This window comes from Diplotaxodon limnothrissa, linkage group LG2 (assembly GCF_057381915.1).
Source record: "Diplotaxodon limnothrissa isolate DT_005_m linkage group LG2, D_limnothrissa_male_GT1.1, whole genome shotgun sequence".
In the NCBI taxonomy this organism is placed as follows: domain Eukaryota; kingdom Metazoa; phylum Chordata; class Actinopteri; order Cichliformes; family Cichlidae; genus Diplotaxodon; species Diplotaxodon limnothrissa.
In genome coordinates, this window is record NC_140597.1 from 70,911 (window position 1) to 83,742 (window position 12,832).

Consider the following 12,832-nt stretch of genomic DNA (forward strand, 5'->3'; position numbering starts at 1 on the left):
TGACGTTCAGCTGGAGGTGGTTGTCCTGGCACCACGATGCCAGATTCTTCACTTCATCCATGTAGGCCGCCTCATCGTTGTTGGAGATGGCACCCAACACCACTGTGTCGTCAGCAAACTTCACAATGGTGTTGGAGCCATGGGTGGCCACACAGTCTGAAGTGTAGAGGGAGTAGAGCAGTGGCGAGAGGACACATCCCTGAGGTGCTCCTGTGTTGATGGTGATGCTGTTGGAGAAGCACCTGCCCACCCTCACCACCTGAGTTCTGCCAGTGAGGAAGTCCAACACCCATGCACACAGACGGCTGTTAAGTCCCAGATCCCTCAGCTTTGTGAACAGTCTGCAGGGCACTATTGTGTTAAACGCTGAACTGTAATCAACAAACAGCATTCTCACATAGTTACCCTGTTTCTTGTCCACGTGGCTGAGAGTGGTGTGTAGGACGTGGGCGATGGCATCCTCTGTGGATCTGTTGGATCTGTAGGCGAACTGCAGCGGATCTGTGGTGTCTGGGATGGAGGAGGAGATGATGTTCTTCAGCAGCCTCTCAAACACCTTCATTACTACCGAGGTCAGTGCAACTGGCCGGTAATCGTTCAGGGATGAGGGTTTGCTGTTCTTGGGCACAGGGATGATGGTGGATCTTTTGAAGCATGTGGGGACCACAGACTTCGCCAGGGACTCGTTGAAGATGTAAGTGAACACACTTGCTAGCTGGTCAGCACAGCAGCGCAGCAGACGGCCGGTGATGCCATCTGGCCCCGCCGCTTTCCTTGTGTTCACTCTCCTCAGTGCCGCTCGGACGTCATGCTCCGCGATGCTGGTCACCGGGCTCTCGCTGATGACGTCACTGTCCTCGGTAGTCAGGCGGTAGATAGCATTAGCCGCCTGGCTAACCTCGAAACGGGCGTAGAACTGATTCGGCTCGTTGGTGAATGCAGAGTTGGCGTTGATCGGCGCAGTGTCCCTGGCTTTGTAGTCCGTAATGGTGCGTAGTCCGTGCCACATACTCCGTGTGTCGCCCTGGTGGAAGCGGGACTCCACACGTTCCCGGTACCTGCGTTTGGCATCTCTCACCGCGCGCTGCACGCCGTATGAGGCCGCTTTGTAGGCGCTCATATCGCCAGTGGCGAGACCCGCGTTGTAGGAGGCGGTCCTGGCGTTTACTGCAGTGCGGATCAATCTGTCCATCCACGGTTTCTGGTTTGGGAATGTGGTGACTCTGGCAGTGGGGATAATCTCCTCCGCTAGCATATTGACGAAGCATACTGCTACTTCCGTAAACTCGTTGATGTCGACTGCGCATACTCTGAACATGTCCCAGTCTACGTCGTTGAGTGCGTCCTGTAGCGTAGCTTCTGATTGGGCAGTCCACCGTTTTACCTCCCTCTTGGTCACGTCTTCCCTCCGTATGCTTTGTTTATACTGGGGAATGAGGAAGATGGCGTTGTGGTCAGACTTGGGTGGAGGAGGGGTGTCAGGAATCTCACAGGAGGCCACAGTGCCATGTGGAGAGAGGCTGGCACAGTGGTGTGGCTCTGGGTTCCAGGCAGACTACAGGTGAGGTTGTGGGGGTGGGAGCAGACACTGTGATGTCGAATCTATTGAAAAACAGATTCAACTCGTTAGCTCTATTCTCACTTCCCTCAGCTCCCCTGCTGTTGGTTGGCCTGAATCCAGTGATGGTCTTCATGCCCCTCCACACTTCTCTCATGCTGTTCTGCTGGAGTCTCCACTCCAGCTTCTTCCTGTAATTGTCCTTAACCTCTCTGATCTTGTCCTTTAGTAACACCTGGACCTTCCTCACCTCTTTATTGCCCCCTCTGAAAGCCCTCTTCTTGTTGTTGAGGAGGGCTTTGATGTCCTTAGTCACCCACGGCTTGTTATTTGGGTAACAATGAACAGTCTGAGCTGGAACAATGGAGTCGGTGCAGAAAGTTATGTAGTCTGTGATACACTCAGTAAGCCCATTGATGTCCTCGGCGTGAGGCTCACAGAGTGTTTCCCAGTCGGTCACCTCGAAACAGTTCCGCTAAGGCCGCCGACAGGTCTCGCACGCCACAGCTGCTCTATCACGTGACGCATACTGCTTCGACGTGCTAAGGTTATGAGCTGGGCTACACTATGTCGCAAGTTTTGTGAGGTGCTTTTGAAATATTTAATGGATCGGATTCCATTTTTTATTTCTCTACGATATCCGATCCAGTAATTTAGGTCAGTATCAGACCGATACTGATACGTAATATCAGATCGGTCCATCTTTAATCCATACCAGAGGGTATTGCATGGCAATCCAGAATGCTGCGACAGCCATTTTGTTTCAAGGCTCCTATCACTGACCCTGGATCCAGTAAAACAGCCTGTGAAGAAGGAACCAAAGATTTCAAGTTTTGATTCATCAGTCCATAAAACCTACTGTAAATCCACACTGTAAATACACAGTCTTGACTGATGGAAATACAACCGTCTTGTATGTGTGTGTGTATTTGGATGTGTATGTGAATATACAGTACCCTATGACCATGCTCCAGCTGTTAGTTGGAGACATCTACAGTCTGTTGAACTTCATGAGCTTCCTGCGATGGCTGTTCATCGGTGTGGTGGTGCTGGGTTTGATCTACCTCCGATACACAAAGCCGGACCTCCCCCGCCCTTTTAAAGTCAGTATTTCCACACCACTATGCAGCTATATCTGAACTTTGCAGTATTAACAGTTATATATGCAATTAACCTTTTATGCATCCAGATACAGTGCCGTGTAAAAGTATTTGCCCCGTTTCTGATTTCTTAGTGTTTCCTACATTTGTAACACTTATGTTTCAGATCATCAAACAAATTGCATTTTATATTTTAAAAGTAATTGTCCCCTAAACCTAATCACTGGTTGTGACACCCTTCACAGCAAGAACTACCACCAAGTGTTTGTGTTGTCATGCTAAAGCTTCGCAGTTTTCTCAGTCCTGACTTTGACAAGGCTGCTCCAAAGCCTTCATTTATTAATTTATTTTTGAGCCATTCAGGGGTGGACTTGCTGGTGTGTTTTGGATCATTGACCCACTGCATCATTCAAGTGTGACTGCTGAACATTCTCCTTCAGGATTTTCTGGTAGACAGCAGAATTCACCGTTTGATCAATCATGGCAAGTTGTTCAGCTCTTAAAGCTGCCCCAGACCACCCCACTACCACTATCATGTTTGACTGTTAGTATGATGTAGGGCTGGGTATCGTCACAGATTTCTAGAATCGATTCAATTCCGATTCACAAGGTCCCGAATCGATTCGATCCACGATTCGATTTAATTCGATTCGATTCAATTCGATTTGAATCTGGGAAATTTTGACAGTCAGAAATATTATAATTCAGATCAGTACATTTACATATTTTTGTATCTATAAAAAGGAAGCTGACACACGCAAGACTTTATCAAAGGTGTGAGCATCACAGCTGATGCCTTTGTGTCAAAGTAGCTGAGGATAAAACACAGAAAAACATGAAGGCGATTTTCCTGGCCTAGATTTTATAAAAATATTCTGCAGTACATCAAAAACGAAAGAAAACCATTAATCAGCACATGAACATTACCTCTGAAGTTACAGCGTTTTTTTTGAGACACGGCTAAGCATTTTGCATAATTTTAAAAAGTTTACATTTGTTCAGTGTTGAACAGCAGAAATGAGGTTTTCTTTTCGGAAGAATGTAAAAGGGAAAAAAACAGCAGCTGACAGCGCTGTAAGCAACAGTAGACTTGTGCGTAACAAGCAAGCGAATAATGAAGAAAGGGAAACTGTTCTTGAAGTACAGAGAGAGAGGGAGAAAGAGAGGGAGAGAGAGAGAGGGAGAGAGCGAGAGAGGGAGAGAGAGGGAGAGAGGGAGAGAGAGCTGCGCATCGCGATGGAAGCAAAACAGCGAAAGTCAGAGTGAATTCATGACGATGTTTATGTGAAGCGTAGTTTGGATCTTCTTTTGCTCCTGGTTCGGTCAATATTGTTTGGAGAGAGATAAAACTAACAGCTTTAGAATCAGCGCATAAAGGGCATGAACACAAAGCGCGGACCCACCGACAGATCACAATCAGCCAGCTGTCGGCTTTCAGCCCCGACTGTGAGAAAGACGACATCTAACTGATTCTGATCCGCCGGTTGCGCTGTGTGTTTAAGTCTTTGTGCAGAATCCGTGTTCCTGCTCTCATTTACTGTCTTAACTGTTTGGTGGTTGTTGAAAGTTTGTGAGATTTCACCAGAGATTCTGGCATTTCGGGCAAAATAAATTTATATTAAAAAATCGATTCAGGATTTTAATGAATCGATTTTACGTTATCCAAGCCAGAATCGATTTTAATCGATAAATTGATTATAAAAACCCACCCCTAGTATGATGCTCTTTGTATGCAATGGTGTTACACCAGATGTAACCAGGACTCAAACCTTCCAAAAAGGTTCAGCTTTCGTCTTGTCAGACAACAGAATCTTTTCCCCAAAATCTTGGGGCTGAGTTGGTACTAGTGGAAAACCATTTCCCAGACTGATAAGTGTCACTGAGTTTGTTCCTTAGCTCTGATGTGTTGGCCTTCACATCTAGTACTGAATTTCCCGGAGGAACCCACCCAAAGGATTAATAAAGTTTCATCTAATCTAATCTATTAGCCTACTTTACTTTGTCAGACAGGTTCTAATTACGTGATTTCTTGATTCAGCAGGTGTGACAATAATCAGGACTGGGTCTAGTAATGAAAATTCACTCAAATTTAATTGTGGTTAATAATTACAGTTAATTCATGATTTACCAAAGAGTGCAATGACTTTTTCACAAAGGGTCAAATAGGTTTTGCCCTGAATAAATAAAATCATTGTTTAAGAGCTGCATTTTGTATTTACTCAGAATATCTTATTTTAATAACTAAGTTTGTGTCATGATTTAAAACATGAAATTGTGACATAAATACTAAGGAACTGTGAAGGGGACAAATACTTTTTTCACAGCACTGTAGCTCTTACATTTTCCTCTGAAATTTTAAACACAAAACATTCAATCAGTTCTGCAAAATCCTGACTTTTCACCATCTTTGTGTGTACAGTATATAATTTCACTGTTGATTTGTCCGCAGGTTCCACTGTTTTTTCCGGTGGTGTTTTGCATCACATGTTTCTTCATGGTCTTCCTGTCTCTGTACTCGGACCCTGTTAACACAGGAATTGGATTTGCCATTTCCCTCACTGGCATCCCTGCATACTACATCTTTATTTACTTCAACCACAGACCAAAGTGGCTTCAGAGGACTTTAGGTAACACATCATTAAGTTACTGATGGGTCACTTGATTAAGCTGCAAACATGAAATTAATAAAGCACTATTTGTCAATTATTTATTTAATAATGGAAGTGATCTGTAGTGTAGTAGTAAATTCACCTGAGATGGAAAAGATCCCCAGTTTGGTGGGGAGGAAGCACAAATTCCTAGGAGTGTTATCATCCACTGTAAGAATCTGTCAGATAAAACATGTGCATTAATCCACAGTGCCACCCCCCTGTGAAAAATATCGACCACCCAAAAGAAGTTTTTCTTTTTCCTCATTTAATTCTGAAGTAATTCATCAAGGTCTCAAATACATATTTCATGGTTCAGATTGAAGTGAATGTAATTTTTGCATTTCATTTTTAAAATCAAGGTTCTTGAGTCTGGCGAGATACTGGAGAGGCACAAAATCAAACTCGAGTGTGAAAGTTTGGACAGTCTTTCATTACTTTTTGGGGTGCCGTGTCATCTAGTGATGGGATTTCCGGCTCCTTTTAGAGAACCGGCCCTTTCGGCTCGGCTCACTAAAAAGAGCCGGCTCTTTCGGCTCCGAACCGGCTCTTCAGGTTGTTTTGTGCTTTAATTAATTTATTATTAACAACAATACAAAATTATGCACAAAAGGAAATACTAATATAAAAAAAAAAAGTGGATTCATTTACATATGTTTATATATAAATATATATGGTGGCCCCTAGAGACAAAACACGTACAAACTCCAAAACACATTTCTAGCGTTAACTGAACTTCAAAACAGAATTACCAAGATCACTTAAATTACACAATTGAAAGCATGTGTGTATTGTTTGTGTATTTATACACAAGCACTCACATATATTCAAATAATTTAAAAAAATGTTCACTTACCTGCTACTACCACACACCAAATCCGGTCGTTTGTACTTCCTGGCTTGTGTAGCCACGAGGTAACAAAAGCTCAACACTGCGCCCTAGCATCCTGGAGCACTTCTGTTGTTGTTTTGTGCGTGCTTCGGAGTTTTTACGTGTTTTGGAGTTTTCACGTGTTTTGGAGTTTTCACGTGTTTTGGAGTTTTTACGTGTTTTGAAGTTTGTACGTGCTTTGTCTGTAGGGGCCACCGTAAATATACTTTTATTTATTCACTCCACATAAAATGTAATAAATAAATCATATAATACAAAAAGCAACTATTCACATTTCAACTTTTAACTGTTTAAATTTTCAGCTTTTTCCTTTTACAAATTTAAAGTGAAACAACACAAAACACTACAAACCACAACACAATTAAATATAAATTAAAATACGAAAACAAAAAGAAGATGCATATTCTCTGTCATATGGACCTGCATGAATAAACTTTCTGAATCCTTTATCATCTGCAACTGAAAATAGTTGTGGATGATTGCTATACCTTTCTAATGTGACGTTGTTGTCCCTGGCTCTCTTTCTCTCTCTCTCCCTCCCGCTCTGTTCCTGTGCTACTGACTAACTACCGCCCCTCCCCCTCTGCCCAGCGTAAAGCACAAGGCTCACGTGCGGAGTGAAGCGAAAAAAGTGCGAGAGAGAGGGTGAGAGAAAGAAAAAAAAAACCCCACTGCTCGCGATAAGGAGCCGGCTCGCGTCGTTCACGTCAAAGATCCGGCTATAAGAGCCATTTCGTTCGCGACCGACATATCACTAATGTCCTCTGCTGGGGTTGGTCTTTGTTGGTTGGTTGAGTTTTATCAAGTCCATTGATCTACTGAAAAAGTTGGTTATTGAAAAGGACGACCGGTTATTTACAAGAAGTGTTATTGAACTGGATCCAGTGTTACTCTCCTGGTGTGATGCTTCTGTCTTGAGCTGAAACTTTTTCTTCAACTTGAAGAGACCTCCAGCACTACAGACTCAGGAAATAAAAACTGTAAGGAAGCGCAAAACTCAAGGTCAAGAAAGACACAGTAAAGGATAGAGTACAAATAAATATGCACAATGTGTGTTTCCGTATCTGTAAGAAAAACAAACATACATATCAGAATCAGAATACTTTATTAATCCCTAAGGAAATGATGTGGGTTACAGTGTCTCCAGTACAGTAACAGAAAGAGACTAGACTATTTAACAATACAATATGTTACAGATTTAAGAAAAAGCACAATATATACAAATCACTCAATAATTATATAATAATAAATATCAAGGATTGACAGAGGCGATTATAAATAAATATCAATAATGATGTTACTATTGCAGTGTTTACAAGTGTGTTAGATGGAGGAGTTGTACAGGGGGATGGCTACAGGCAGGAATGATTTCCTGTGTCGTTCAGTGGTGCTTTTTGGTAATCTCAGTCTCTCACTGAGTGTGCTCCTGTGGCTAGCCAGCACGTCATGGAGTGGGTGGGAGGTATTGTCCAACATTGTCTTTAACTTGGACAACATCTGCCTCTCAGACACCACCTTGAGGGAGTCCAGCTCCATCCCCACAAAATTACTGGCCTTGCAGGTCAGTTTATTGAGTCTGTTGGCATCTGTGACCCTCAACCTGCTGCCCCAGCATGCAACAGCATAGAGGACAGCACTGGTAACAGCAGACTCATAAAAAATCATGATCATTGACAGATGTTGAAGGACCTCATCCGCCTCAGAAAATAGAGATGACTCTGGCCTTTCCTGTAGAGTGCAGTGTTGTTTTTAATCCAGTCCAGTTTATTGTCTTTGCCTACTCCAAGGTATTTATAGTCCTCCACAATGTCCATGTTGACCCCCTTGTTAAAACAGGGGTCACGGTTTTCCTGGGCCTCATAAAATCCACAATTAATTCCTTGGTCTTTGCCACGTTGAGCTGCAGATGATTCTGCTTGCACCACGTGACAAAGGAGTCGCCCACATCACCCCTGCTGCAAAGTCATCAGAAAACTTCTGAAGATGGAGGTCTCTGTGCAGTGGCTGAAGTCTGTGGTGTAGAGGGTGAAGAGGAAGGGGGAGAGGACAGTCCCTTGTGGTGCCCCTGTGTTGCTGATTACCTTGTCAGACACACAATGTGGAAGATGCACATATTGTGGTCTTATTGTTTGATAATAAACAATCCAGGACAACAGAGAAGCACCTGCATCACTGTTTGCTCATCACCCAGGAGGCTCAGTCTGATGGTGTTGAAAGCACTGGAAAAGTCAACAAACAAGACCCTCACAGTGCTCGCTGGTCCAGATGGGTGTAGACACGATCGAGCAGGCAGATGATGGCATCCTCAGTTCCGAGGCGGGGCTGGTAAGCAAACTGAAGGGGATCCAGATGTGGTCTGACTATGGGTTGAAGCTAGTCCAGGATGTGTCATTCCAGGGTCTTCATGACCATACAAAACATATAAAACCTGGAGCACTATAATTGGAAAGTGCACAGGTACATTAATCAACAAGCTTCTTGTGGTGTGTGTGTGAGTGTGAGACAGAAAAAGAGAAAGAGTGTCAAGTGTGAGTATGTACGTGTGTGTCTTTGTCATGAAATGTAGTTAAAAATGAGGGGGGGGGGGGAAGCCACAATAACACCCCCCAGGAACCAGAGGCGAGATGGATCTGGGAGAACCTTCCCATCCACAGCCCCCAGGATTATTAAAGACCCAAGACTATGCCTGTGCACCCATCCCAGCAGGAGCAGGAAGGCCCTAAATGTGGTGCCCATGGCCAAGGGGTGAGAGTCGAGGAGAGAAACAGAGGAGACAGGTAGCTGACCCCTCTAGAGACAGGCTACCCCGGTGCAAGCCAAGATCAGGGTTCTACGGCTCCAGGTGCCCAAGAACTGACTGGATCTAAGACCACCAAGGGAGTGGGTCAACAACCACACGAGAACCAACAAGTACTACATCACAGTAGGGGGGTAGCTGTCCCAGGTGGGGAGCGGTGGGGAGGGTGAACCCTCCATCATTTATCTGGACTCTCATACCATGAGAAGCAAAGTTCTCTCGAAGAAAGTTGGAATACTTGGCCTGAATGCCAAGCATCATGTCTGAAGGAAACCGGGAACTGTTCATGACCTGGGCAGTACTATCCCTGAAGTTAAACATGGTGGTGGCAGCATCATGTTGTGGGAAAGTTTTTCAGCAACAGGAACTGGGAGACTTGTAAGGGTTGAGGGAAAGATTAATACAATGTGCAAACACATCCTTGATGATAACCTGCTAAAGAAAGCTCTTGCCAATGAACTGGCAGCCCAGCCAATTCCAGTTTCCAACAATGGCGGCAGCTATTTAGTGTTAGTATTACTCTTATTACTCTTTCTGGGTCACAAAATAAAGTTTTAACATATTTTTAGGCAAGAGTGTGGGTGTGTAAACTTCAAATATCTGCTCGGTCTATCAAGATATCGCATATTTGCAAAAGTGCTCCGATGTTTTCGGAGACGTCTGTTACCCACCAGCTTGATAGCTAGCCGGGGCGATAACAGCGTAGTCCCTGCACACCGTTTTCAAACCACCCGCGGTCTTTCACAACTCAGGTTAAACATTATATATAAGTCACTTAGATAACTTAAAAATGTTATTATTTGGCTTTTTTCAGTGTTTTAATTTTTCGTGAGAAAATTGGTTTGGCTGAGATTAAAGATTTCGTTTTCACACAGCTGAAGAAACGTCAAACAGAAAACTGATTAAATAGAAGTGTGAGATGATCGAGAATGTACTCCAGTGTCCTGTTATATTTTAGATAGAAAGGAGCAGACGGCCGAGTTTATTAAACTCCACCGAGACAGCTGGTGACGCAAAACTGAAGGCTAGATCGTCTAATTTCACAGCCTCGCAATTCCGGCCTACCCGGCCTTCGGAGGACTCGGCCCACGTAGACCGCAAAGGCCGGGTCCTCAGGAGTATGCAGCCTACGAATTTGGAAACCCCGACGCGTCTGTTAAGCTAATTCCGTCAGACAGACTGCTCGTCAGATGCTGCAAAGCGGTTCAGAGACAGGAGTGCTCTCTGCTCTTCAGGACTCTTTTGAGTACAAAAATTCACCTTCCAACAGGACAATGACCCTAAGAACACGCCTAAGAAAACAAAGCAGTGGCTTTGGGACCACCCTGTGAGTGTCTTTGAGTGGCCCGGCCAGACCTGAACTGAACATTTCAGGAGAGATCTGTCAATGGATGAAGCTAAACATCTAAAATCTGTAATAGGAGGACTTTTTGACATTTTTCTGTCTTTTTTCTTATGTTGCAAATCATATTTAACATCATTAATCAAGTTTTGGCCTACTGCAGCATATTTTCAAATGGGTTATATACTAGACATAAAAAAATAGACTACGAAAAAATTCTTTCATATTTTTCTGTGTTCCGTCCTCAGTTTTTTGACATAGTGGTATCTGCTGTGATACTTACACCTCACAAGTCTCACAAGTGTTAGCTTTATCTTGGGTGGTGGTGGTTTACAGAAGCCCCTGGGAGTTAAAAGGTATTTCAAGGAGCTGAACCCAACTCCTGACAAACAACTCAACTTCAGCTCACCCCCCCCCCCCCCCCAAACAGCTCTCCATCCAGTTGCCAGATGGAGAACTGTAATTTATCACTCCAGAGAACACATCTTCATTGCTTTAGAGAGCTAATTGTATCTGCTTTGTATAATGTGCTGATTTCCAATTGTTGCACTGTTATCAATGATTTTTATGAAACAATCACCTTTCATTTGTGTTTTAACTGCAATCTTGTTAGGCTGTTATCTTGATGGAGCTTTACACGATTTTGTTTGTGTCATCAGATTCCTTCAACCGAACCTTGCAGATCATCCTGGAGGTTGTCCCAGCTGACCAATGACAGCACACAAGCATTACAGCACCAGCACAATCGGATAAATGCAGATGTTTTTAAACTGAAATTCAAAGTTATTTTATTTTTACTTATTTGTCACTGATCTTTGGGAACATTGTGATTATTTATGTAAAAGGAGAAGAAATGTTGCCTTTTGCTTTGTACAACCTATACATTATACATAAATGATACTATTGTGTGTTTAATATGTTTCAAAGCATTTAACGATTTGCCTTGAATGCTCATATTATCAACATTTCAGTAAATAGGAACATTTGCAAACATAGAACACATTGAACATGTAAGGCCCACCCACCTGCCCAACCAGACGTGTTGTTTACAAGGACAGCCAATCAGAAGGTGAAGAAAAAGAGTTTTTTTCAGCAAAGAATAATGCATTGTGGCCCAATTTATAATAAATAAGAATTGTTTTAAACTGGGAATCATGCATAGCTACTTTAGAGTAACATATTTTCTTCTGTGACTGCTTAGAGTTTAAAGGCGATTTACAGTATTATGCTTATTTCTTGCTCTCTAAGCTTATTTAGGTACCATGGGACAATAGTCTGTAATGAGTGATTTTATTATCGATGTGTTATAGTTATTTAAGATAAGAGTTTTTGATCAGTAGGTTTTTTTTCATTGTTTGACCTTTTACATATAACGCAGTTGTTTGGTCATCAGTATTGTTACCTCTTAGAAAAATATTAATGTAACACAGCAGACTGAATGATTTTTTTTTAATATATGCTTTCAGCTTATGAAGCAGAAAAATCATTCCCCCAACTTTTTGCTGTGGATACTGACAGCATGTCCACTGCTAATAACTCTGACCCTGTTGCACCATAATAAAATGAATGCACAGTTCTCATTCTTCTCACCACCTGACATGGACCCCTCAGCTTGTTACACCAATGGCAGACTCTCAACTCCAGCTGAAGCTCAGAAATGAACTTATTACAGCTGAATTTAAATCATTCAGCTACAAATTCAAACCACGGACTAATGGGGAGGATAAAATTGATTTTCTCCCTACAGTGCAGGGCTTTGTAGGAAACCTGGGGTCTGCATTTATTGGCTGTTTTTGACACAAACCACCAAACCAAAATGTTATTGGGAACCTTGCAGGCCATTCGTGGAAGTATGGATTGACCATTTGATCCATCCATAACAAACACAACTAGAGGATCGTGGATGTCCAGTGACAAAATAAAGTTCTGGGCATATTCAATATTAGGTGGGTTTTAACGTTGTAGCTGATTGGGTTCAGCCTTAACATCTGGACCTTTGCCATTTGACTCCATCATTTCATTACTTCTCTGACTTTATGTATATCTCTGCTCCCCCGGCACTCCATTCACATTTCCCATTCAGACTGCATCAGCACTTCCCTCTGCCTGCATCAGGAATGAAGGGGCTTGGCTCTGTGTGACCTGGTGTTATAATCTTATTTCAAGAGGTGACTGTGTGTGTGCATGTCTGTGTGTGTGCGTGCGTGCGTGTGTGTGTGTGTGCGTGCGTGTGTGTAGACTGCAGATGTGGCTGCTCTGAGTCCCCTGGGTGGGATTTGCAGGTAATCTGTCTGTGTAACTGCTACCCTGTGGCACCCTGCATCCCCTTTAAGCTCTGTGTCCTGTAAATGGAGGGCTTTTACTACTGATGAGAGGAGGGCAGCATAGAGACAAAATGCCCGGGAGCTTTCACTTTAGCTGTGAAACATTAAAAAAATCTGGCTTAAACTAAGCTAACACCAGCCTTTGTGTTGGCTAGGAGCAGCTAGATTTGG

General features: G+C 43.2%; 1 protein-coding gene across 1 annotated transcript in view; it reads left to right on the top strand.

Moving 5' to 3' along the window:
* Positions 1-11,052, top strand: part of slc7a11 (solute carrier family 7 member 11) — a 50,046-nt gene extending 38,994 nt beyond the window's left edge. The window contains exons 10-12 of the mRNA XM_085365252.1: positions 2,512-2,661; positions 5,108-5,285; positions 10,997-11,052. Of these exons, the coding sequence (XP_085221378.1) occupies positions 2,512-2,661; positions 5,108-5,285; positions 10,997-11,052 (384 nt within the window). The remainder of the gene's footprint in view (positions 1-2,511; positions 2,662-5,107; positions 5,286-10,996) is intronic.
* The last annotated feature ends 1,780 nt before the right edge of the window (positions 11,053-12,832 follow it).